The following is a 27282-nucleotide window of genomic DNA, read 5'->3' as shown; positions in this document are numbered from 1 at the left end:
GCATTTTTCCAAGCCGGTCTGACTCTAAGCTTGCAAGAGCTCCAGGAGTAAAAAGTAGGTTTTTCAAGGAGATGAGGTGAAGCCAAAGAGATTCAGCAAGCGAGGACCGCTGCCTTCTTTCATGCTTTGCTGCTCACCAGACGAGTCAGTTCAAATGAGTTTAGCCTGGCACAATGACTGACACATCCGCAGTTTGGCAGAGGACAGCAGTGAGTGGCAGGACCATATAACATCTCAGCACCGAGGCCCGGAGTATGCGTCTCGACTTTTACAGCTTGGGAGACATTTTGCCTCTTCGTGTGTTGGTACGAGCAGCATGAGCTTGACTGTTGTGGTGTCATGCTATACTGCCATGTTTCACTCCCAAAGTCACATCACCTACTCTCTCTTGCTTATCGACAAGGCTAAAGAGAAGAGAGATTCGTGTGTAACTGACTGAAGTCAAACCACAATGTTTTCCAAAACCTTAAGAAGAGGTAATGTTCAGGCGTACTCTATTGATCCTTGAAACAAGGACATCCGTAAATTCATATATATTGGCATGTTGGTCCAACAGAGGCCATCAACAGTTATGAATATTGTTTTTGAAAGATTTGAGAGATCTGAGTGAGACTTTATGACTTTCACCACGTTCATGATGTAATTCTATGAATGATATAGAAATTCTGGCTGAGCTGTTTATGTTGGTTCTTGATGCTTGTAAACTTTATTTTACCCCCTCAATCAGAATCATAGATGATCTGAATGACGTAGAAAATGACACCCAGCATGATTAAACAAACTTAAAAGATCTTTATTCCTTATCCTGAACCACCAGAACCCCCCCCCCCCCCCCCCCCCCCCCCCACACACACACACACACACACTCAGTCGTGTGCGCACATGATAAGCATCCCTCATGTCAGCCTGTTGAGAAAAACATTGCTTCGCACATCAGTCACTGTGTATCAGTGTCACTAATCTACTTCCAAGGCGCACGTGTGTGGGGGGGGGGGACTGAAATCGGTCTTGTGTTGACAAGGACCGGCGGGAGGAGGAATGAAGTGAGATGAGCGCCCCTGATTACGGCGGGTTTCTACTGGGTTTCAGCAGGTGATTGGGAGGATGCACGCTAATTAAAAGCTAACTGAAGACATTACTCATATCTATCCCGTGCATATGCGTGGGAGGAAAATACTGATGGAATTTACCCCGTCCCCCACCGTGCATCACTGGAGTGGGGGGGGGGGGGGGGGGGGGGGGGGGGGGGGTGGAGGCTGATGAAGGAGTAGAGAAAAAGAAGAGGGGAGGAACGATCTAGGAATGTTCATCCTAAACAGTCAAGGACACGTAAATGAAGTTAAGAAGGAAAGTATTTGGTGGCAGGGATTAGTTAAGGGGAGCTTTAACGCGAAGGAGGCGCAGTGAGAAGCAGAACGACTCCAGTGGGGACTGGATTTGGCTGACGCTTTTTCCTTCTGTCTCTCCACCCTCCTCTTTCTCTCTTCTTTCACGCCAACACCGTCTTTGCTGTTACTCACTCTGATTACTCTCCCCCTCTCCCCACTCTTTCCCACAAACTGTAGTAGTGTGGAAGAAGGGTGCCGTTGCTTACGTAAGAGACGAAGCGGCTTCTGCTAAGCAGCTTTCTAATGCCCTTGGAAGGCGTTTGCCTATAGCGGGTCAAATGTTGGAGAAGACGTTTTTTTTTATATATATATATATTGAATGTTAGACTATTAGACTCTGGGATTATGCCCAAGATGCCCAGGAAGAAAGGGCATGAAATCAAGCGGGAAAACCCCCCCCACCAACAGAAAGACCGAGAGGCAAAAAAAACAAGAGTAAAAATAGATCCAGCGTCAACATAAATATATCTTAAGCTCTCCACTGCAGGCAGTTTTTTTATTAAGAACATGTAGTAAATCTCTAAGAACGTTTGATGAATGCTGCCCTCGTGCTGCTTAAAGAAAGTGCAGGTTTTACCACCAAATCCAAAGCCAAACAGGAAATGCCCGCGATGATATTAAATACAAACACAAGCACAGGGTGGATCACACAGAGGGAGGTTAAGCCCAGAGTTTGACTTTAATATGAGACCTCTTCCTGAAGCGTCTTAATCTGTCTACTTCAGAAGCGATGCCTGCTCAGTTAAGAGGACATGGCTTCAGATCTTGGATCTAATCAAGTTGATTGAGAGGAAACTTCACTTGCTTGGCTTTAAGAAAAAGCTGTCACAGCATGGGGCAATGGGAAGAACAGTAGATCTGTTTGGGGCTGTCAAACATCTCGGGTTTTCCGGTTGAATCGCTCAAGCAGGCCAAAACCTCTTAAAAAGTTGTTCTCAGAATGATTGAACTGTGATCAAACACATGAACTTATGGAGTGTCACAGCTTTGTGGGTTATCGTAAATGATAACCCGGGGGCGTATTTCTGCTACTCTTTTGTGGTTTTTATTAGCTATGAGTATTTTAGCTGATTAAAAAAAAAAAAAAAACCCTCCATGTAAATCCAACATGCATTAAGTCACATTTAGCCATAGTTGTGAAAGTTGTGTCTCACATTATAAGTCTCAACAGCTGACCCTGTTTTTTGTTTTTTTCTCCATCTTTTGATCTGACGTTTGAAATTCCAGTGCGAGTGTGAAGACAATCAAACCAAGTGTAGACTTTTATTTCTCACATTGGTCCAGACGCCGTGCCTTGGACACCAAGCTTTGTCAGAAATATTCCAAATAGATGTTGACGTTGGTTTGCTTAAGTGAGCAGATGGAGGCGCTTGAATGCTGAATGAATACATGCCTAATTTGGATTCTCCTTTTAACCAATAAACCCAAAGTCCCAAAAAAATAAACACTGGTGACTAATTGTGAACTAAACCTCAATATCCGTCTTTGCAGACTGTAGAGCAGCTGGTGTTGAATTTAAGGCTCTCAGGCCAAAATCAGTCTTTAACAGCTATTGACTAGTCCATCGGGGGAGGGACAGAACACATCACTATGTTGTTGAGCTGAACAATCGAAGGCAGGGATGTTCATGGGAACACAGGAAACTTTGACCCTGTTAACACAATTTGCCTTTTCGTTTCAGAAAAGTAGTTGGCATGCCAGGCCACGAGTTGGCATTGTTGTTTGCTTTTATAACGAGACCAGATACACAAGCGTGGAGAGAAGAATATGAGCTTACACCGAGTCTGAGGCTTTTCCAAAATTCCACCTTGGGAGCCGTTCTCACAAAAGTTGTGTTTTCAGTGGCTGCGACCACCATTGTCGTGGAAATCAGACGCCCATAACGCTACGGAAAGTTTTCCATTGCCACTTGAAAACGTTGTCGCGCAAATAGGGCTTAAGCCTGCAACTGGAAGTTCTGGAAGTTCTATGAGAAATCTATGCAGAAATCAAGGAAATTAAAGTTAATTCGTCTTGCTGAAAACACGAGCCTCTGGGCTTTATACTATTTTAATATTTGGCAACTTTGTTGTTCACATTAGGTTTTGTAAAAAGCAAAAAATTATATTTCTAAAGGAGAACAATGTGGGCTGCCTGACCTATGATATCCAATACACCTGCTGTAGGGATACAAGAGTAATGCCACTTCTTTCTGATGCTGAAAACTTGAGTACGAGCTGAAACAAAGAGTCATCCTCAGGCAGGCACAAAGAAATAAATCTGAGCCATAATAAAAACTGCCGAGTTTAAGTAAAAGCCTTTAAATTAGACATATTTCCCTGGAGCTAATATTGCCTGTGGGACGATCAAATTTTATTCTTTGTTCAGTTAAAACTCCCAGAAGCAATGAGATTTTTCTTGAAAATGACAGCGAACTGATATATTCTCAGCCCAACTGCATAATCTCCTCTCTTTGCGCCCACGGCCTAATCAATGTAGACATTCCTACAAGACGCCAAAGACCGTTAAGTTAAAATATGAGCTTTTTCAAAAGGAAAGTGTTTTACAAACTGGATATCCTGGGGCGTGCAGGCTGTTCTGCATCTTAACTGAGCAGAAACCCGACTGCATTTATTCTGCAAGTTGACTCTAACGGTGTAAATGCACCGCTCGCGCTCGGGGGAACCAGTTGCTCCGAGTCCGTTCATTTCTCTAATCAGAGAAGCATTGCCTGCAGTGTATAGCTGGGGCAACATCGGTCTTTCTCAGTAAGTGAGTGAACTGCAGACAGCGGAGAAAATCAGAAAAAAAAAAAGGTGGCTCTTGCTCAGTCTGGTGCTGGAAGACTGAAGAGAGCTCCGCCTGCTCAAGGGCCAGAAGTGAAGAAGAGTAAGTGTGGGTGTTACTTGATGGCATTTGGAAGGCAAAGTCTGCAGTTTATATTTATCGCTGGAATAATACCACCAGAGGACATATTGTGCTCAAGTTTCAGGTTGTGTCCATAATATGGAACGCCATATGAACAGCTTTTCAGTTAAAAAAGCTTGTTTAGCTTGAAGATCATTTCAAACACTATTGTAGTAGCAGAGATTTTATTTTACCCGACGACGTTTCATTGGAAAACACATTGTTTTTGCATTTTTCAATGGAGAAATGTTTGGTATTTATACTGCAACGTGTTACAAAATACGTCCAATTATAAAGACACAGCAGAAATGCTGAAATGATGTCGTTGTCATGTCGGACCACGAGTGAGTACTGCTTGTTTAGTTTTTGTAATACGACTACACACATATGCACAGTGAACAATATGCTGTCAGCATTAACACGTTTAGAGTACACGGACATTCTGGACACTGAACGCCCAAAACGTAATGGAAGCTTTCCATTTTCACTTGAAAACGTCGTATAAACAGGGCCTAAAAGCAGAATGGACGCTCACTCACACAAAACGACTTCCCACGCCCTGGATCCTTAAAAGAGCACTTCTTTAACAGCCTCTACAGACTGTACAATTCAAACCTGATCGGATTCCATAAACTTCGGTACGACAACATTTCACTGCACGATGTTAACCTTCACTGAGCTGCAAGCGGCCTCCATTGACAATGACCACTATTCGCCATCGGGCGCATTCAAGTAGAACAACTGATGCTGAGCAGATCTCACGTCCTGCTTCCTGACAATTATATGTGCACTGAACCAAACCAGTCACATTTCGTCACAATTGTCGATCTTCCATCTGACTGGGTTGAAATCACAGTGAGCAGCCTCCATATCAGCTCCCCCTAACCGCACTGACCCTGCTGGCGTGGGGCATTAAGAACGTGTAACTTGACACAAGCCTCTCTGTCAGATGACTTGTAATTACCCTCATCATTTCACAGTTTGGTCACGTTCATTAGAAACACCTTCTCACGTAAAGACGAATACAATTTTTTTCAATTATCAAAACATTTTTCTAACCTCTACCGTGAATATTATTTCACGGGTGTATTCATTCACCGGATTTGATAGAAATGTATTTTTTCTGAAGCTTCTTCGTTGATAACAGCTAAACTGACAGGAGGGAAAATGCAACGCGTGGTGGTGGAAGTAATGAGACACCTTCCTTATTGAATGCATGGTTCTCCCGTGGGCTGTATAAAGAGTGTAAGTGAAGCTTGAGATGTGTTTTCTCTTATTTGATTTTTTTTTTTTGATTATCCTTCTTGATTGCCCGCACCGTTCTTGCGGAGGCAGCTGGGGCATGTTGATGTGTTTCTGAGGAGAGTGAGCAGAGAGAACAGCAGCCTGGGCGCCGGATAGTGAATGGAGACGGTGGCCTGCTGCCAGCGAGCGACAGAAACAGACTGAGGCAAGGATGAGAAACACAAAACGAAGAAGTACGGCAGCCAGGTGAGCAGATGGGAGCGTGACGAACTGGTTTCAAGCCATGCTTCGAATTCGTTCTCTTAAGTTTTGTACGCCAAAGACACAGAAGAGAAGGAATTTTCTTCTTTTTTTTTTTTTAAATGCGAAATGTTTTTGGTTCAAATATGTGTTTACAGGTTGTGATTTGCCGAAAGGGGAAGTGGATATACCATTAAAATCGACCTATTTTAAAATCCAACTAAACCGAGGCCGCACTCGCGCTTTGAATTTCAAGATAAGATTAATACTGCGACAACACGTCATCTGTAGGTCCGTAGTGTATTTGGTGTCCGTTTACACGACAATAGCGCTTGGAGCCAATGAAAATAAATCTTTTGGAAAATGCGCTGTCGCTGTGGAAAAACGGGGGGAAAAAGCTCCTTTATTTGAGTTTTACAGTTGAGAGTCACTATAATATCAATCCAACTTGGTTGTCTGTCCATTGAGTGCCCGCGTACTTGCCATTGTTAATGTTTTTGACGTGTTGTTTTCTGCACGCATGTGTGAGGTTTTTTTGAACACAAAACCGTGAGAACGACATCGTTTCCAGCGTTTCGGCCATTTAAGAGTAACTCGACATTGTTTTCAAAAACCTTTTCACTTGAAACCTTTTCCTGTAAACGAGGCCCAAGTCTGCAGTGCAAGTTGCTTCCTGTGGTGATCCCTGTAAAAGGGATTATCCAACAAACACAACATGTCCTCTTTACCCCGAGACTGACTAGATTTAAGATCTTATTGCTGTAAAATTGTCCATAAATGTGTAATGAAGAGTGTACCAGTGCCTTTTAAAATCTTGTGCTTTCTGGTTTTTACAAACTGTATATTCTGGTTATGTATGTATGCGAGTTAATCCTGACTGCAGTCACAGTAAAGACATATAGGGGTTGATTGAACAGGTATGACTTCTGCAACTCCAAAAATAATTAAAGCCAATAAAACATGCAGGGTCACTCCCTTTGTGTACTAAAAAATATTTCACTCAGTTTATTATTATATTATTTATGAAGGTGATGAGATATTGACTTGTATTTTCACAATATCCTTTTAAAGCGCAGTCATAATAGATTACATGAACAGGGTCTTTTTTTTCTTTTTCTTTTTTTTTCTTAAGCATTATGAGATGTCGTTCACCTCTCATTCCGTGTCCCCATTATGTGTTTGGAGATGTAAAAGCTGCCTGAGTGACAGCCGATGAGCAGATTTGCACAACTGTGGCTGGGAAACTTTTATTAGAGCCGCAGTGTATGAGCGTCGTGTATGTGTGTGTGTGTGTGTGTGTGTGAGTGACAGCCAGCAAGTTTTGCCAACCACAGTGAGACCCGAACCACATTATTAACAGAGCTGCTTCCAGTGGCCCCGAGATTCAGTTTAACTCCTGTACGTGGGAGGAAGTGATTGTGTTGTAAGATGATTTATGAGTGCGAGAAATGTAAGATGGGCTATGAGACCGGGGCGAGGGATTGTTGAGCAGTGAGGGACGAGAAAGTGACATTTCCACAATAAAAAAAGTGGACCGAGAAGCAAATCTATAGTGTAATCCATGTGGTAGGGGGATCAGTCAATAATCTAACGTTGGATGCAATGTGCTGTCAAGAATGCTGCTCTGTCGGCTTTTCTATAGAATCATGTGCAGAAATCTGTTGAAACTTTCATTTCCTAAGTAACACAAAATTGAGATATACGGGTCTACATTTTTAAGTGGAATTATTAAATTCTGCTTCATTGGAAAAACTTTTACTCTTTAGGAAACTTTTCACCAAAATAAGCCGATGATCAATCCGATTGATTACATCAAACCAGCTGGCTTCAGGTCAGAAATCAGAAGCAGAAAAGCACAAAATGCAATGACTTAAACAGCAAAGTGCACTTCTGGTGGGAGCTGCAGATGCACATAATAATAAAATAAAAAATTATTAAAAATATATATATATTTACATGTAGAAATCCTACAGTAGAAATACATCCACATATGTATAATTGATTTGGACCTGTTAAGACATTTTCTCAATTGATAAATCACCAAAACTGAAATCATCACAAGACTAAAAGCCAGGATTACCCACAATGCAATTTTATTGTTGGGGAACCAAAGACGAGAGCAGGAATGAGTCATCCATTCATCTTCTATAGCGGCTCTTTTAGAGGAGTGCTGGAGCAGATCCCAGCTCGGTGTGTGCAAGGACACACACACACACACACACACACACACACACACACACACACACACACACACACACACACACACACACACACACACACACACACACACAGTAATCCATTAGCCTCAAATGTATCTTTTTGGGGGGGATGAGTGGAGAACCTGCACACACACTCAAGAAGAACATGCAAACAAAAAAACACTGAAAGACTCCCCCAAGGCCAAATGAACCTTGAACTAAGTACAACCCTGCTATGAGATGAAAATGTTTACATAAAAACTTTGAATAAATGAAGTCCTTGAAAAGAAGTCAGATGTTTTCATATAATTTCTGGTTACTTTGATAAAATATCTATTTTTCGAAAGAATAACTTTTGCTTTTTTTTTTTTGTTAATACAAGATAATCATTATTGAATCATATTGGAAAAAACACGTTCCAGTTTTTTATACAACCAAGCAATATTTTCCATTTCTAAGTAATTTGGGAAGATGAATGAATCAATGCACATTTTCCCACAACAGTTTGTCTGTTTGTTTCTTTAAACTTCTGTTGTCAATTGTGTGCTGTTTAAAAACAACACTGGAAATAACCCTAATGTGGGCGTCCATGCTTTCAGCTACATGTTTCAGTTTATATACTTTTGCATATTTTGCACAAGGTTGTGCCCTTATCCACACTTTCATCACATGGTTTTCCAAACTGAAACTTTTCTTCAATAAATACATAAATCTAAAATAAATGCTGTTGGCCTTAATCGCACCAGACTCACACACTCTTTGGACCTGATGGCTGTAGTTTGCCTACCAAGGCGGCATCATTCAACATTTCCTTTCATAACGGGATACGACACTGAACACAATGAACATTATAGGTATGATCGGTATGACAGGAACTGAAAGGAACTTTGTCAGGTGCACTAAGGAATGTTCTGCACTTTGATTAATTAACTAATACATTAAAGTTCCAACCCTAATTCGAGGTCTCTGATGCCTTCAGCCATAGTCAGCTAGAATAGGCCCTAACTTCCCACGACAAGACGGAGAAAACACTGTTGATTGAAAAATTATACATTTATTAACTTTATAGAGCCCCATCTGAAATGCCTCATAATTACAAGCCCATTGTTTAACTTAAGTATTTTTAACACAACTTTATATACTCTGTGTTGATAAACACCCTTGAGTACCATTATAGTGAAACACTGTCTGTTCAGCAGCAGTGAATGGACCAAAAATGGGCAGTTGTACTCTAAGAATTTCTCTAAATTGAAAAACATTTCTCCATGGACATTTGTAAAAGATTGGCTTCACATTCATTTTTGAACTGAGGTAATAATAGTGGGGTTTTTTGTGTGCATAAAGTGTCCTATACGTAACCAGTTAGTGGCAATGGATGCATTGTTAACACTAGAGAAGGTACATGTTGCATCACTTTTATATGTAGAGGCACTATATATAAAATAATTTATTCCTCACATTTTATTGAGAATTCTAAGTATGGAGGAAATGTAGAAGGTACCAAATCCAGTCTATAATGGGTTAAACAGACTCCCTGTGATCAACAACCACGGCAGAGATGATCCACTTTACAAGTTGCAGATGTAATCCCCGTCCACATCATTAAAGCATGATTTTATTGGCCTGTTCTTTCTGTTCGACGCCAATATATCATTTTAAAACCAAACCGGGGACTTGCTCTCGTTATTGGCCATTTCACCAACCCTTTGTAAATACGCTAAAGCCAAATTAGATTGGCGCCATTGTGGTCGGTCCAAACAAACAGTGAGAGAACGGCAGCAGGGGCAGTGACACGACGCACCGACTTGTTAACGAGCAGCCACCCGTTGAAAGGAGCAGTAATGCATGTAATTTGATCCTGCAAATAACGGTCCACGGTCTGCGTGTCATGTCGGGAAAATCCTTTTGTCCTGACGCGATTACGACACAGCACGGGTCTCACTTTCGTCGTCTAATTGGGTGATCGATGCCGATACCATGCCGGCTAATTTGGGTTTGATTCAAAGGAAATGTGGTGACTTGGTCGCTGGATGCCTAAAAGACCAGACGCGACCGTAAAATCGCCACATGGCGGAGGAAGTTTGCTGCTTCTCACTGGAGCAACATTGTGGATAAAAGACGTGCCGAGACCTGGCCTGATCCCGATCCTCTATATATCCTCTCTGTGGTCCTCATTCTGCAAATAAACTCCAAACGTAAGTAAACGCGAGCAGACAAATGAGTGATGAAAGCCAGACAGAGCAGGACGCACACGGATAAGAAGGTAAAAATGATTCACAGAGCCTGATCGCCTCGTTGCTGCAGCGCGCTGACTGAATGAGGACGCGGCCCTCGGCCCCTGGGCAGGATTTCCGTGCCCTATTCCTCTCCTCTCCGTCTATCGCGATCCCCCTCCATCCTCTTACGGGAACGTTCTGGATAGAAAACTGAGTCAAGCGATGAGGGACTGGAGAGAATTGGGTTTCATCAGCTTGGCATATGTGTGTCACTGGAAGTGTGTGAGAGAGACACCATGCGTGTGGTGAAAAGGGGAGGCGGGATTGCACATGAATTAAAGACCAAAGCCAGAAAAATGGATGCGACCCGGGAAAAGATATACTGTAAGACGTATAACGTGGAGTCAAATGTACGATTAAGAATTTCTATTGAGCTGGAGTAAATTTTTACCGAGGTGCCAGTTCTCATATGTGTGGGTGGGGGATGAGGAGTGAGGGGCTCGGGCAGACGAGAAGAAGAAGGAGGAGGAGGAGGAGGAGGACGGAGGATGGCGAGCAATGTAAGTGAGTCATAGTATTAACTCCCAGGCCTTCTGCATAATCATTTCAGCTCATGCTTCATCACAGCGAGCTGAATCACCAGACAGACACGTGGCCAAAGACGGCCGAGCCAAAAAACCTCCCTGCTTGGCTCTTCGGTTATCTCGCCCGTCGCCACTGCACACGGCTATCTGAGAGCAGTGGTGTGGCTTTTTGTCCGGGGATCCACCTTTGACCCGTCGACCCTTCTGCTTGTACATTCATGCAAAGGTACTCAGCTGGCTGTGTGGGTATTATTACATAGGCCTGCTGTTTCTTTCAAAACATGCGCCGAATTAGCTTTTGCAGGAGGGCTCCGAGTGCCAAAATAAAGTGTTTTATTCGGTAACTGGCTGTTCTGGTTGTGAAACAGCGGGGATGGATATTTAAGAATGTGCCAAATGACCGCTGAGTGGATGCTTCAGAATTAAAACCGGATTTTTAGAGAAGCAGTTTGTGGCTTCACAAACGTGCAGCCCGAGCGCCCAAAGTGGGCCACATGAAGTGAAAATGGTAAGCATTAGTTGTGCTTCGGATGTTTGCTTCCACACAGAGACCGCATCTGGAGTCGCTTTTGAAAACAGCTTCCAGAGTGCAGCGTTTGTGAAAGGCACCGGTTTTCTCTTCCGTGTAAATTCAATGTCTCTCAAACAGGGAGTACTCCACATGTGAATCGCTTTTGAGCAGATCAGCACAACAACAATGGAGAGTTCCACAGTGCTCGTGCTGCTCGGTGTCATCCCAGATAGACGATTCCCAGATAGACGATTCCTAGATAGACGATTCCCATTTAGACGCCTTATGTGCCCAGTTTCAATCACACTTTAATTACAATTGGGGGTCATAATATAACATAACATAACATTACATAACAGATAATTGCAAGTAATATGTTAAATACGGAAATTGAGCAATGCCTTTTTGGCAGCGTTTTGCAAAAAAAAAAAAAAAAAAAAAAAAAGACAGTTCTATCAGTCAGAATCTACCGTGTTACTGTCAATTTAAAAAAAAAAAAAAAAAGTCTCGTGCATCTAACAAAGCTTTTCTAAACACTCCTGTATTAAAGTCTTGCAACAAAAGCTTGAAATGCTGTGTGCTCGAGGCAATTTGGGATCCAAACATTCTTAGCGTGCAATGACAATTAGCGGCCAACACCCTGCCAACTGCAGTTTTCGGAAACAATTCAGAGGTCACAAGTCTCCCCATCGGAAACAAATCTCCGCAAATCCTTCCAAGAACAATCTATGGTGGAGATCTCCCCCTGACTTGAGGGCTCTCCTGGATTTGTTAAACAAAACAAAACCCCTTGATGGCAATCTTTTCTGTGTACACGGACGCTGATTTGCAATTCAAATGATGGCGATCAGCGGACACCATGGGGAGAATGCAGCGGTTCTCCGACAACAACAAAGGGAAAGCCCTTGCATCATGCTGCCTTATCCACAGCTAAATTTGTGCCAGCCTCCACTGATGGAAGCCTTATCTCCGCTGGCCTTCTGTCCGCTTAAAGGGACAGGAACCTCTGCACGCCGCTCGCTCGCCTCCCGGCACTGTACAGCTGTGTAAGCCACAGTGTAGATTTGGAGGCACTTAACAGGCAAACTGAGGCTGCGGAAGTTGCAAGTCTCCGAAGCGGCAGGAGGGTAAAAACAAGCGATACAGTAAATCAAAGCGAAATGGGAATGCAGCCGCTCACCTGGAATTCAATCCCATAGTTCTCCCTGCAGAAGTCTCGTAGCTTGGGGTAGACGTGCTCTTTCAGTGCGTTCCGCTCTGCTTCTGTGTCTGAAAGCGAAAGGCAGGAAACGTGTGAGCATTTTCATAAAGCAGTTCAAACTTTGAGCAGACACTCGTATATCGGAGGCCGTTCATCTTCAGCTTTGTTTTTGGTCTCCACCCGCAACCAAAGCCAAAATGTAGATCCGAAAAGATGAGGTTTTATATTTTTAAACCCTTAATCGCTTGAGATTAAGATTTGTAATTGCTTGCTTTAATGTATTACTTTTATTTATTTGTAAAACTTTAATGTACTTCTTTTATTTCTCTGTGAAGCACTGTCAATTGCTTGCCTTGCCTAAGCAGTCACACATCTTAATTAAAGATAATCATCAACCCCCCCCCCCATTTTTGGTCTCCACAAGCTCCCCTAGGAAAAATCCAGCTAATCATCATGGTGGTCTATTTTTTCACTGTATTTCATATTAAAGTTAATATTTGAATGGTTTAATATGGTGCATTTCTAAAAATGTAAATCTGAAAGTCATTACAATAGATTAGTTATGGCTCCTTAAACAACAAATACAAATTAACACCTTGGCTCTGTATATACGCAGTCAAGTACATTTCTAAATGCACATGGAGAATTTTACAGCCATATAATCCGAATAAATCAGGTGAATATGTTACATCCAAATAATATCTGTGTCAACTAATATTAGCCTGCTGATTTACAAGCCATGCATGTCTATCACATTTCAATCCAACACATCTGCATGCAAACAGCAAACAGAAAGGTGGAGCACATTTTGCTTTCTGCTCACTGAATGACCTGCTGGCCTTCGCACCAAAGCGGACCTGCAAAGAAGTGACATTGATCCTCTAAGATCACTTCAGCCTTCACCTGCGACTTGATCATTCAGACAGGAAGCCTTTACAGACAGACTGAATAATTGTACGTTTCTTAAAAAGGACCCTTTTTTTTTTCAGCATCACTGTTATGGCTTCAGAAAACTATATCCAAAACATTTTATTTGGATGCCAAATTCATTTTCAAACCTACTGTTCAAAAATCGCTACAAAAGGGAAAATAACTTAAAGCATTAACATGGATCAGGCTGGCTAAAAAAATTCAAAAATCACTTAAGACAGCTAAATAAGCCAGAATAGCTTAAACAGGTTAAACTGAGGTAAAAAGATCAAGTTGAAATACCGATAAAAAGAGGTTAAACCAGGATGAACAAACATTAAGGGGAAAAAAACGGTCCAGAGTCAGCAAAATTGGCTAAAATTCCTTAAGAAAGGAGGGTAAAATGGTCAACAATGCTACAAAATCAAAAGACTGAAATGACTAAAATCCTAAAATAGCTAAAACAAATAGTTAAAATGGCCAAAAAAAGATAGCAAAAGAAAAAAAAACCCCACCCCAAATGGCTCAGGTAATACAACTTACGTGTTAAAGATATTTTAGCCACGATATGGATTTGAGTGGTAAAAGTGCAAAACTACCAAATTAACTATAACAGCCAAAATACCAAAAATGATTCAAATGCTGATCCACAAGCTAAAAGGCGAAAAATAAAAAATACAAAAGCGTTTAAAGCGTCTCATTTGGGCATGAAGGTTGCAAAGCCCTGCTGTATCGTCCGTCACTAACACTGTTGAAGAACGTGAGATTATCCAGCATCAGGAAGGCAGAGATCATGTTGGACAGCCGGGGTGTCACAGAGCGAGTGCCCACGGCTTGTTGTCGTGTCCCCCCCACCCCCCCCCCCCCCCCCCAACCCCCAACCCCCAACCCCCCGCCCCTCATCACTTTCTCACTCTCCTCCAAATGGTTACTGTAATGTATTTTGACAGGCCCCGGTCTCTTCCTCCCTCCCGTTTTTCTCAAGGGTGTGGACGGATAGTTAAAAACAGAACGTGCCCAGCAGAGACAGACCGCCGAGTCGACCGACTGGCACTTGCACATGCGCGCGCGCGCCTATGGCGGACGGGCCCCGTCAGCCGCGAACCGTGTCACACGCGGCGTGAGTGGAGGAGCCCGCAAATTTAGTCTGACGTATCCGTCTCTCGTCTATCTTTAGTAAGGCTCTGGGCCGTGACCGTGCATGTATCCGCCCACAGCTATCCCAGCGAAATGTCAAATCAAAACCGACCGGCTGTAATAGTATGCAAATGAAATAAACGGCAGTCGCTGCATCGGTGCCGCTCTCATCCCTACTCTGTCAGAGATGCATCACGCTACAGTAAACGTATAGTGCCGCGCGGCGACACCGAGGGGGCACTTCCGCAGGAAAATGGCAGCGTTTATGGAATTTAGATGTTCGCGGTTTTGTCTCGCGCTTCCAAAAAACGGGTCCAATCAGAATCAGCATCTTGCTTTTTTCTTTGCCTGGATGTGACCTGACAGACTAAACTGTTGTTGTTGTTTGTAATGTGCTGATAACAGTGAGACACCTCTCTCTCTCTCTCTCTCTCTCTCTCTCTCTCTCTCTCTCTCTTCTCTCTCTCTCTCTCTCTCTCTCTCTCTCTCTCTCTCTCTCTCTCTCTCTCTCTCTCTCTCTCTCTCTCTCCTTCTCTTTTTTTTAATTTTTTTTTTATTTTGTGGGATGATGATGAGTTATGGCAGCCTGACGTATCTGTGTGTGCGCGTTGTCTGCACACCCACATGCACAGGGAACAAAGACTGGATCCTACATTCGCCGGCTCCCCTCGCCGAGCGTGTGTCCCTCCTTCCAATTTTCCAATCTGTTTATTTCAAGAGTGCAGACCAATCTATCTTCCCTTTCAGATACATCCTGTCAGCTCTCTTTATTTTCTTTCTCGCTCGCTCTTCTTTTCTCCTGCCGTCTCTTATCCTTTTCCGAGGAACTAATGGGAAGTCAATTGAACAGAAATATACAGCCAAATGTCCTCAAAGCTTTTTCTTCTCGTCTTTTTTTCTTACGCGCCCATCATTGTTGGACAAGACTGTGCAAACTGGGGGGAAAAAAAGAAAGACAAGCCCGTGAGGATGTCTTCAAATTGTTTGATTTGTCTGGAGAACGGTCCAGTGCTTAAAGGTACGACGACCAGATAATCCCACAGTTGCACCTTGCCTGTGTTCATTTCATGCCACCGGTTCAGCACATACTTCAGGACCACTGTGCCACATTAGTTTCATTTATTGATCTATAGCTTTAATTTCTTTTCTTTTTGTTGTTGTTGATGATGATGTAAACACTGAATTGAATGTCTTTATTGTCATGGGAAGTGTAGTCTCTGAGGTAGAATGGTTTAATAACAGTAGAAAATCCATCCATGAGTTCATACATGTTCTCAATTGAATCATGTGTCCCAAGTGGACAAGCCCGCCTTGTCAAGGGAACGATATGAGTTGAAGAAACCACTTGGATAAGAAGTGAAATGTCTTGAAGACATAGGACCAAGTCCTGTGGACCTGATTCAGTTCAATCAAGATCTGTCCACTGACACAGCACACACATGTCACAAACAACATATCATCCTTAATGTAAAGTACACAATTTCAGGTCCCGTGCAGAATCATACAGATTTAGAAGTGAATAAACAATGTTTATTTACACAGAATCAGCAGAAATGTTGAAATCTATAATAGTTTTCCTGTTGGGCCACTAGTAGGTGCTGTTGGTTCGTTTTATAATGAAACAACACACACATGTGCATCGTTGGATTACTATCAGGGTAACTCTCAACTACAAAACTACCAAGTCCCAGGAGAATATGGACTGGGAGTCATGACGGTCTGGACAGTCCGCCATTGTTGTTGTTGTCCATCTGCTCATGCGTGTGCAGAAATACTATTTACTATGGCCAAAGAGCGCATGCGCAGTAGCAGCATTTCAGAAAAGCTGCGTTTTCCGTTGTTTCCATCAAAAATGGAGTCGGAATGTTTTCAAAAAGTTGTGTTTTCAGCTGCTTCCAGGAAAAACTTTTGGTTGTCTGTTGGTTTGGATCGACCTCTTAATATGTGACAATGGACACGGTTGGAACTGTCCATGCCTGAGGTGGGAGTGGTCTTTGATTACATCTTGTCCCTTCCCGAGGCAGTGAGAGCCGTACAGTTCATCCAAGGAAGGCAGAAGACAGCCGGTGATTACCTGGGCCGTGGTGACGACCCCCTGGAGTGCTTTATCCTTCAACTGCAGTGCCTCTGTGAGTCTTCAATGTGCACACCCAGGAAGCCAAAATCCCAGACTCTCTCTTTAGCGAGGCTGAAAATGGGTAAATATTGGTTTTCTTCTTCTTGTAGTCCACAATAATCTCATTTGGTTGTCTTTTTGGCTTTCAAAAAATTTGTTTGCACTAAACTGACGCCACTCTCATACTGTTAGTCGGTTACTAGAAGGCAAACTGAGATATTCCAGTCACAAAAAAATGGACCACCAAAACAAACTTACACGGTATGTACAGTACATGTAACCTCAAGACACAACTCCTCCAGCTGTTACTGGGCAGAGTGGATAAAAATAGAAAAAGTGAGGAAAAAAAAAAAGGCTGACTCAAACTTTTGCAAAATCACACCTTGGAAAAAGGTGATATTTTTGCATCTCAGCCCGACTCGGTATTCAAATATTCCAGCAAACAACTCAAAACAAAACTCTGAATCAAACAATGAAAAAAAGAAAACGATGTAAAGCAGACAGCTGATAGCCCGTGGGCCACATGTGGCCCCCAGCGCTGCTTAGTGTGACCCAAAAAGATTACTGGTTTTATGGGTGATTAATGGTTAAAGAAAAAAAAATGTGGAGAAAAATATCGAATTCATGTGTTGTGACCTTGAAAATGAATATATACTCCCACTGCTGGCACAGTTGGACTGTGGAACTCGGTTGTGTGTAATCAATCCAGAGAATTCTAGCAAGAAATTGAACTGAAAGGAATTTTAGGCAACAAATTGTGCCATAGTGTGTCATTTTGCTGAGTTTCAGGCTGTTCAGTCGCTTTCAGTTGATATAAATGTTATACTGTTCCTTTTGAAAAGGGTTATCAGATTAACTGTTCAGATACAGTCATTTATTTTTTCTCTTTGTTATATTAGTTGCCGTCGCCCCACCTCCTTAAAGTCTCCTCTCATTCTCCGGGTCGTGAAGATGATCCTTCTTTGTGGCCCTCAAAAATTGATCGAAGTTTTCCCCGTTAAAAGTTATTTTCGACTGATGCGGCTTTTGCCGGTCCTCCACACTGCGGTCACCTCACAGCCGGGCTCTCCACATCTCATCAACGAGGCTCTGGCAAAGCAATCACTGCGCTCTCATCACGGACACTCCAGAGGCACTTCTCATACACAACTGCTCCGAGATCTTTGATTAAAAGAGGGAGCGCGCAAAGTCCACCGGAGGAGTGTCCTGGCAAACACAACAATGCGGTGACAGTGTGTGTGTGTGTGTGTGAGAGACTGAGGTGCTTGAAGGCTTGGTTTTTCCTAGGATTTAAGGATCTCTGCTGCCGAGATTTCTACCGCCACCTCAATACCATAAAGGTCAGCTGAATTCTGTTTGTGGTCCTGACAGTACTGAATAAATACATTTTAAAATATTCATCAGGAACACGTCTTCCTGGAAGCGGAATCTCTGCTCCCCGGGATAATAATGCAACCCGCCTCTGTAGTGTCGGCGCTGAGGCGCCAACACAAGACCGACATTCATTTCAGACGCATTCGATTTTGTATTAAAGTAATAGATCGTGCAATAAAATTTTGAATGTCAACAAACATGATGAAAGGCTTCATCTTATGCTGCGACAATTAAGGGAAATGGTCAAATGGATTTTGATTGATTGAATAATCACAATGAGTATCCAAACATCGTTCACAGAAAGGTCGCAATAGTAAAATTATGCTAAATTATAAACAAGCTGGACAAAAAAGTTGAAGAAATGCCCCAAAACCTGAAACATGTATCAAAGATGTGTTATTTGTAATGACAAGAATGAAACCGCACTTTCTGTTTGCAAGAATCAAGAGGAGAATTGCATAACTCCATTTTTGTTGTCGTCTGCACTTTTCACATCGAGGGCATATGCAACTATAGTTCGTATAACATAGAAACTAAGAATAGAATTTACCGATGGAGCAGTTATTGGATTCAAAAAGTTTATATTTCCCCCTACTACTTTAAAAAAGATATTTGTGTGTATTTGAATAATTGACATTGGACCTTTTTTCTTGTTTTACATTGCAAGTGAATATTTCGCCTCCGAAAACAAATTAAAAAAAAAAAAAAAGTCTAGGTATTACTCTGTTATAAACAAACTATTTCTATCTTTGCGTCACAGCCGAGGTCTGGTTCATGGCCGCACCAAAAGACAAACAAAAAGCCTGTGTAGCATCACATCAGACAAAACTGACAGGCAACTCACTGATTGGACAGTGTTGATGTCGTCCTGCTTCAATGGGACCTAAATTAGAAAATCGGATCATGGCGACTGACATCATGTCGCGTCTGGACTCTCGACTGCTTCCTTTGGCTACGTGTGCTCTGTGCCTTTGTGGCCGCAGCCTGCAAGTCAACTGCGTGTTTTGAACTATGACGAACAGATGGAGACTGGACAAAAAAAAAAGATTGAATTGAAAATTGTGGGATCACTTTGTGTTTTCTTACGGAATTAATGAGCTGACGCAGATGAAAAACCAACAGCGGCATTTGATTGGCTTGATCAGAATAAAATCCTGACTCATGATGATGCCTTTACAGGTTTCTTTACTTCCTCTCATCAATTAGCTGGATGGAGTTCGTTAATAAATGCAAGTACTTGATTAAAATTAGAACACTTTATATCAAACAAATGAAGTAACTACTTTAGGGAAATTGAAAGTGACTGAAGCATTCCTTTTATACATTTCTTCCACTGGAATTCTGTGATTGATGTGAACGGAGCTGAATTATTACTGTGTTGCTGTGAACTATAGCCGAGCTTATCAGCACTATCTGAGACAGTCTAATGGCTGATTTACTCTTTAGGTTCAGAGGAAGTTGCCCTATGTTCTGGAAGTCAGCACGTCGTGAAATGAAGCAGATTTGTGGGATATTGACTCCAAACTAGCAGCAAGAAAATGGCGGGAATGAACCACCAAACGTGGAAACGGCAGCAGACAGCGTCTTTGTCATTATTGTCCATCTCTGTTGGAAAAGCTTAAAGTCTGTAATGTGCCGCAATCATGCAAACGCATACTCGGTGAACAAATCGATACCGAATGACCTGGAAGATGCTGGAGGCAAATTGTGGCGGCATAAAAACCAGCCATCCATAAAGGCCAGATGTTCCTGTGTTTCCCCCGCACCCTACAGGTTAGGTGAATATCACTGATTCAGGACGGAGGAAATCCACCAGAGGTTAATGCGCCACCACCCGTACCCAGTGACGAGCGTGGAGGAGGGAGGGGAAAGGGCAAAATACAGTAATGGGGGGAAGGGGGGGGGGGGGGGGTTACTCTGCCAGTAACTTAATTTGTGTGTGATGGAATAACACAGAGCGGTGAAGCTTGTGTTCGTCCACCTCACATTAAAAATGGAGTATAACAAGTTCATTGTGTAACAGCTGTGCAGCCAGCTGCCACTTCAAACACGACTAGTGGGGCATTTAGGGTTGAACGTGCACTCGTTTGGTCACAAGACATTTTACGGCTCGGTGACGGTGAGTGATGATTTTGAAGATCTCAGACAGCCTCTTCGGCGTACAGGACAGCAGGTAACCATGGACACTGTACGTCATCGGGTAATTCAAGCCCCTTTTCCTCCTGGCAAAGCCTCAAACAGGATGTTTGGATCTGCCTTGATTACATCCACCGATTCATGCTTTTTACACTCGACGTGACCCTGCGGTTTGTTTGAATGCTTTCATCGCTCGGCACCGTCGCCAACGTGCAGCGCAACTCAATCCGAGATATAAACACAGTGAAAAGTGCTCCTGAAAGGCAGCTTCTTTGTCGAGTTTGTTCTTGAGTCATTCTTTTGCGCCGCATGCACAAAACACTCCTGGCTACTTTTAAAGACCTGGTCAGGTAGAATGATATTGCTATGTAATTACAATCAAAACATGCGTGTTTCATTTATAGTGGCTGAGTTTATTAAACTCTTCTATTTCACTGTTTCTGTCTTCAATCAGTAATAGCAACAGGATAAAATGATTTCAGCGGAAGGTTTTTAAGCAATTTCTACCAATTTTAATGCCATTTTAGCTGTATTTGTAGAAGAAGAATATAATAAGACCTGGAACAAAAAAGCATATTTAATGATAATCTGCTTAGTCTTTCTGATGTCATTATAGCGTCATTAAGTCCACACTTCTTCACATCATGAACTTAAGGTTTTCAATGATAGACACCTTTTCTGAATGTTTCTCGACTTTCAACGTATGATCTGACAACGGTACACAGCCACGGGAACCAAACTCCAAATGGCTTTCCCAGGCACATCGCATTTCTCGGCAAACTGTCCAAGTGTCTCTCTTTTTCCCAACTTAAACCCCGACTGTGACTTTCTGTTGGAGTCATTCCCAGCGAACTGTGATCACAATCTTGAATCTAATATGTCTAAGAGTGAAATGAAACGGGCATTCTCATTGGTCGAAATTGTTCATCCTCAGGAAATTGGCCCTCCCTGATCTATGCTATACCCTTGCCCCAATTTTTCTCTTATAACGGAAGATTAAAGATTGACAACATATTTTCATATTATTATTTATCGTACAAAAGTAAAGCTAAAACATCCAAGATGTGAATTTATGACTCTTTCTATAATAATGCCACAGTCTGCTCAACTGTGTTTCTACCCTCTCCTGTAGTCCATTACTGAAGGAGTACTTTTTTTTTTTTGCTATTTAGTGACAGCCATTATTTCATTAAACCTGAAAACTGGATGACTACAAACGCGCCGAGATACAATAGTTCATCAGTGTTGGATCAGTGCACAGCCTGAGTCATGCAAACAACAAGCAGCCAACTCTTCGTAGTGCTATGTTCTGTAATACAACAGCTAGTAAGTGTTGATGTAGGTTCTCCACAACCGTCATATGTCAGGCTGTGGTGTTACTTGACAAAAGAATGAATGAGAAAATCATGAACTTTTTCCGGAAAGCATTCATTGTTGCTCAGTGTGACGCGAATGTTGCAGATGTTTGACTCACTAATTTCGCTATTAAAGCAATGTTTCCCAACTATTGTTCCTTTAAGACCCTCGGAGTGCCCATAAAAACAAAAACAAATTTCTCACATACAAACACTGGAGCAATGAGATAAAAACAATAGGCATGTTTCCAGGTCGGCTGTAATTTCGAGGGTTTCTTTCACGTCTCTTTTCGGATGCCCTTGGTTAGGAAATCAGAATCAGAAAACTTTAACAAGAATTTACATCGGGTCTTTCAAAGGGTTAAAAAAAATTGTATAACCCCCCAACCCCATTCCTCCAAGTCACACCGGGGTCATTAATCCGGGTTCTCTTTCTTGACATTGACTTGAATGGACATTCATCCTGATAGAAGTCCATTAATAAAAATGAATAATGACTCACATAAGAGTAAGCATCTTTAAAAGGCCTGAACATCTTCGGAGACTGAATGAAACATTCATTGGATGCGGCTGTTTTCAAAGTCGATTAACAATAAAAGCCCCCAAACTCCATCTCTGTGGGGCCGTTTACCTGCATATAAAATACATTTCTCATTAGTTATATACTACTTGCAAACTGCACTAGTTTTCTAGGTTAATTACAGGACGATAATCACTATGTAATTCTGCTCCTGTGCACCTTGCGGGCTGTTTGCTATCTTCACCATCGCTCCCTGATGAGCTATTTCTACAGCGGGCGCCATGGAATGGCTCAAAACACGCAGGGAGTTTGACGAGGCAGCCGCCGAATTTCTCAGAAGGACGTCCTCAGGGGCCGCAGGATTGCTCCACGGCGCTCGGGGAAAAACTCTGAGAGGTCACTAAAAGCTGCTGCCAAACCAGTCAGAGCAGGCGAGTCTCCCTTCAGGAGGAGAGGCAAGGAGGCGCAAGGACGCCACCAGAGAGGAGAAATCAGCTCGCGAGCACGCGTCATAAACTTCGCCTGCTGCAGAATGAGGCCGGCCTCGTCCAAAAACCCGGCGAACTCTGGCCAAGGAGGGGCAATTTATAAAACAAAAGCCACCCCTGACACAGGCTCCCCCGCCTGTCATCTCTCTCTCTCGCTTCCCTGCCATCGCTTTCAATCTCCGCTTTGTTCTCTTTCGCCAGACTCAATTAAAAGAAGTGGATAATTATGGAGACAGAGGGACGGATTTGTAAAGAAAATTTGAGCTTAGAACATACAAACCAAAGCAGATAAACACGAGTCTGTCAAAATGCTGGGGATAATTGTGAGCACAAACATAATGTCATTCTTGGCCTCCGTGGTTACATACTATAGGCTTGATGACGGTGCGTTGGAGGGTTAGATGATTTCATGGATCATATCCCCCAGGCTTCCTGCTTTTATCAACTTTAAACAGCTTAAGTGAGAGCTTGCATACAAATGGCTGGCTGGAGCAGGCAGCCAGAGCCAGACCCCCCCCCCCCCCACCTCGAGGGAGCTACAGCAAGGTAATGGAGTTGTCTTGATATGCTCGTATGGATCTCCATGAACGCTCAGACACACGTATATCGACAGATGAGACAGGATGCATAATGCGCTGCAGTCAAACGCGGAAAAATAAATCACATAAGGCTTTCCTCCCAGTTGTCTGGCTACTGGCAAGAACAGATAGGTTTTTTTTTTCCGGGTTTTTTTCTTTAATTGATCTGCTGTATCCACAGATACACACACATCCACCTGAGCCAGAAGCTTCAATGATTCATTAACATGGAAGGAATGCATCCAGTCTCTTGAATCTGTTAGTCTGCTTTTGCCAGAGCTTCATATCCAGGCATTGGTATCCTTTATTGAAATCCAAAAGGGTTTTTTTTTTTTTGGTTTGTTTTTGTGGGGTTTTTCTCTTCCAATTTTATCTAATGTTCTTCCTCTGAATTGCTGTCAAGACTTTTACTAGTGTACAAACAAATCCGGCAGGTTTATGAGAGTACAGTAGCTTTCTTCTGATTCATTTTATTCAGAAACTATAACAATTCAGGGACCTGCATGTATTAGAGAGAGACCCCAGAAAAGAGCAATCATACTGATCCTATTATCACTCCAAATAGTTTTTGGTCACTTTTCTAATATCTCATGTTACAAACGGTGAAATTACGCCATTAATGTACGGTTTGCTTCCTCTTAAGAAGCATGTGTGAGCCTGGATGGCATTCAGCAAGTCTTTTTAAGTGTGATACAGCTGCATTTTACTCCGTAATATGCTGAATTCTACAAGTAGTGAGACGATAAATACTCGACGGATACAAAAGGTCAGAGAGTCCCCACTTTAGTTGCAAGGCTTTCCGGAAGCACATTGTGTAACCATCAAGTAATTGTCAGCAAACTGTAAAATGAATCATGGAGAAACCTCTAGTGTAATGGAGATGTTCCTGTAAACAATCTGCTCAAAAGACTTTATGGAAATATTGATGCTATGAGTAAACAACCAACACTTCAAGACCTGGAGTAAGAACAGACTGGAAGCTAAAGCCACTCGTATGACGCACAAGAGTGATATGACTTAAATCCACCATTTCATACTTTTTAAGTTGAAGTATGACAAATTACAACAGGAGATGTCAGTATTTTGACACAAACAATTTCCATTTGTAGATAACCAGTAGAGACTTTTAAGGACAAACGGATGAAATAAATCCACTTTGTAATAAACATCTTTTTAGGAGTTTTACCAGATAATTGAGGGATTATGTTAATTTGCCGCAGCAGATTAAGTGATTTACATGTTTGAAATTGATACATGTTTAAGGCTGGACACTCTTTGGGATTCAAACCCTCACCTTCCAGTGGCAAGCTCGCTGCTCTAACCTCTAGAAAACAACAAACGAGAACAAACAACATGTGGTTTGATGGAGCTTCTAAAGTCACCTTATTTCACTATATTTACAGTCTGATGAGATCTCAATGACAGTGTCGGGATAGATGATACATGTTAATGGCTGATTGGAGCACATTGTACATGTACAGTAAGGTGAATGTATTAATAAGTGCATGGACAGCCCCCTCTAGTGAACATGGAGAAACCGGTGCTGTAGTACGGCTCAGTGCTGACTGACAGAGGTCATGTTAATAGTTGAGCAAGTTTTGTTTGTTGGAGTTTTGTCACGAGAAAAGTTTGCAGGCATTGGAAATTGTTATGTCATTGACGTCCCTGACAGACCGAACTATGATCTCCGATTCCCAAAGAGAAGTTTCAGGCAGATTGCACCTCTTTTGCTTCATTACGAGGACGCAGCACTGTGTACCAGCAGCCCATTTCACTGGAAGCAGCAGTTCATAATTAGTGGAGCTGAGGCTGAGCTGTGTGTCTTTCCATATGTGCCAATGGAAGGAAATGAAGCACTTGGAATAGCTCCCTCGTGGTTTTTCCATCCACGTGTGGACCGGAGCGTTAAATTCATGCAGAGATGGGACGGTCTGTATGACTGAGTCAGCTACAGGTGGCGAAACAATCCACAGACTCCTCACTTTCCACTGCAGAACAGGACAGTGCAATGACCTGAGGTCAAGCTATTCGGCTTCTCTTGATTTCTTTCTTTAGGATTCGCAGTTATTTGTTCAGTGAGGGAAAGCAAATGACAGTGACGTATTGACAAGAGCAAACCTTAAAAACCTTGGCTTGCCCTCCATCTCTCTCTCACTCGCTCGCTCTCTCCCTCTGTCTCTCATAGCCTACTCTACTTCTCCTTCCTTGTTTACTCCAGTTTTACAGAGACTATTTTTACCCCTTTGCCCAGAGGGCATATTCAAATACAGAGCTGCAACTGGGTGTCTCCCTCACGACCTCACTGTCTTGCACCCTGCTCATGCCATGCTCTGTCTGTTAAGGGCAATCTATGCATTGCATCATCGGAAAATGCACAAAATGATTGTAGTCTCGCTGTCATATCATCTCAATTCGGACTTCCTCCAATGCAACCATGAGGGCAAGTGGGACTTTTAAATGTCATGGCTTGGTGTTTCATGTGAGTGCGACTTTGTTTTTTTTTCTTTTAATGAGATCTACAGCAACAGTGAGGCACAATATCTCAAGCTTGCACTAGAATACAGCAGTTAGGTGTGAGCTGATGTTGCAATTTTTACTTGTGGTTGGGGGGTCTGCACACTTTCAAATCACACTACATTAATTTTCCGCTGCAAATAATTTTAAGTGCCTCACTGAAGTTGGAACATCTGTGATATGAATAAACGAGGAGGGGTGATGGGGAGAGGTGGGTGGGGGGGGGGGGGGGGGGGGGGGGGGGGGGGGTTGTCTTACCGTCGGGGTTGGCACAGATAAAGACCCGGACGCTGCGGCCGGTGGGGACGTGGTGCGGCGGCAGGGCGTTGATGTTGCCGCTGACGGCCGCCCTGCGCAGCGCCGACTCCCGCGGGCAGGGCTGCCTGCTCCCCACTCCCGACGGCCACATGGGAGGCGACTTCCAGCGTGGCTGCACACACACATACACGCGCGCAGAACGTTAGTGCGCACGAAGGACGCACGAACACTCACGGCACATGGCGCACAGACGCGCATGTTTGCGCGCAGATTCCGTCTCCTGATCCATCCACACACAAGGGGCGCTAATTATGGCAAGAGGCATGGAGCTGATTCTAATGTGTTTTGAATTTGCTGCCAACTTTAGAAGCACAAAATGTTGGCGAACACTTGCAAGAGATGTTTTCATATTTGCTCCAGATTGCAGAATGATACACTTTTTTTCGTCTGAACTGGGTTTTCTGAATGTTTTTTTTTTCTCTTTTTCAAAATATTATTCGTCCACCTTGCCATAGCCACATCGCCCACCCTACACACACCTACACGCGCGCGCACACACCAAACCAGTGAGGATGAATCGACTTAAACCTCCCCCAAACACAGAAAATTACTCTGAATGTGTTTTGTGATTGCATTCATGATGTACAGATGTAATAATATGATATTACGCACAGCCTACTACCGTCACGGTGCATGCGTAATTTGTATACATGTCCTTGGACGCATTCATGAATTTTCATGCCACTGTGGGACAAAACAAGACAAACAAAGACGAGACAAAACTCGAGCAAAAAAACCAAAAGGGGGGGGTGCAAGCATCCGCCGTATTTCCCACCCCAGAGAAGATGCTTGTAAAGGCGAATAACCGCTAAGAATGGTTATTCCGCCAGGAGCAGATGACAAGTCGCTGGTTTTCCGGAGTTGGTTTTATCCTGAAATCTTTCTTCTTTAGTCGGAAAACCTCGAAAAAGACAACAACAAAAAAGCTGGGGAAAAGTTGGGTAGTCCACTACTGATCACTACATCAAATCCTTTCTTTTTTTTCTTTCAAAAAGACAACAAACAAAAAAAAGAAAACATCATTGAGGCACTGCATCCACAGAGAGTACTTGACTACGAGTGATGCTGGAGACAGGCACAACAACGGGATACTTCTTGTTGCTCACATTCATTCGCTTCATTTCGTGGCTTGCGAGAATATCCGAGCGTCGAAGACGGTAAAAGGAGGATAAAAACGCCCATCAGAGTCGCCGTGACCGAGGGACGACGTCGGGAGACGGCAAAACGTGTCGGAGCGCTCCCCTCGGCATCCTGCTGTCTCTGCGAGCCGAGCGAGCTCTGAGACTGAGACCGAGTGGAGGTGAAGCCAGGGAAAGTAAGGAGCCCGCATGGGTGGTCGACTTCAAAATAAAACCAACATCTACATGT

The 27282-nt window shown here is 42.9% G+C and overlaps 1 protein-coding gene across 1 annotated transcript in view; it reads right to left on the bottom strand.

The window, feature by feature from the left end:
- Positions 1-27035, bottom strand: part of nwd2 (NACHT and WD repeat domain containing 2) — a gene marked incomplete at both ends in the record, with an annotated part of 53092 nt that extends 26057 nt beyond the window's left edge. The window contains 3 exons of the mRNA XM_080485825.1: positions 12449-12537; positions 25855-26026; positions 27021-27035. Coding sequence (XP_080341951.1) covers positions 12449-12537; positions 25855-26026; positions 27021-27035 — 276 coding nt within the window. The remainder of the gene's footprint in view (positions 1-12448; positions 12538-25854; positions 26027-27020) is intronic.
- Positions 27036-27282: the final 247 nt, after the last annotated feature.

The sequence above is a fragment of the Lipophrys pholis genome (assembly GCF_963383615.2).
Source record: "Lipophrys pholis genome assembly, chromosome: 18".
Classification (NCBI taxonomy): domain Eukaryota; kingdom Metazoa; phylum Chordata; class Actinopteri; order Blenniiformes; family Blenniidae; genus Lipophrys; species Lipophrys pholis.
The sequence above is the reverse complement of the archived record's forward strand: the minus strand, read 5'-3'. Positions and strand labels throughout refer to the sequence as shown.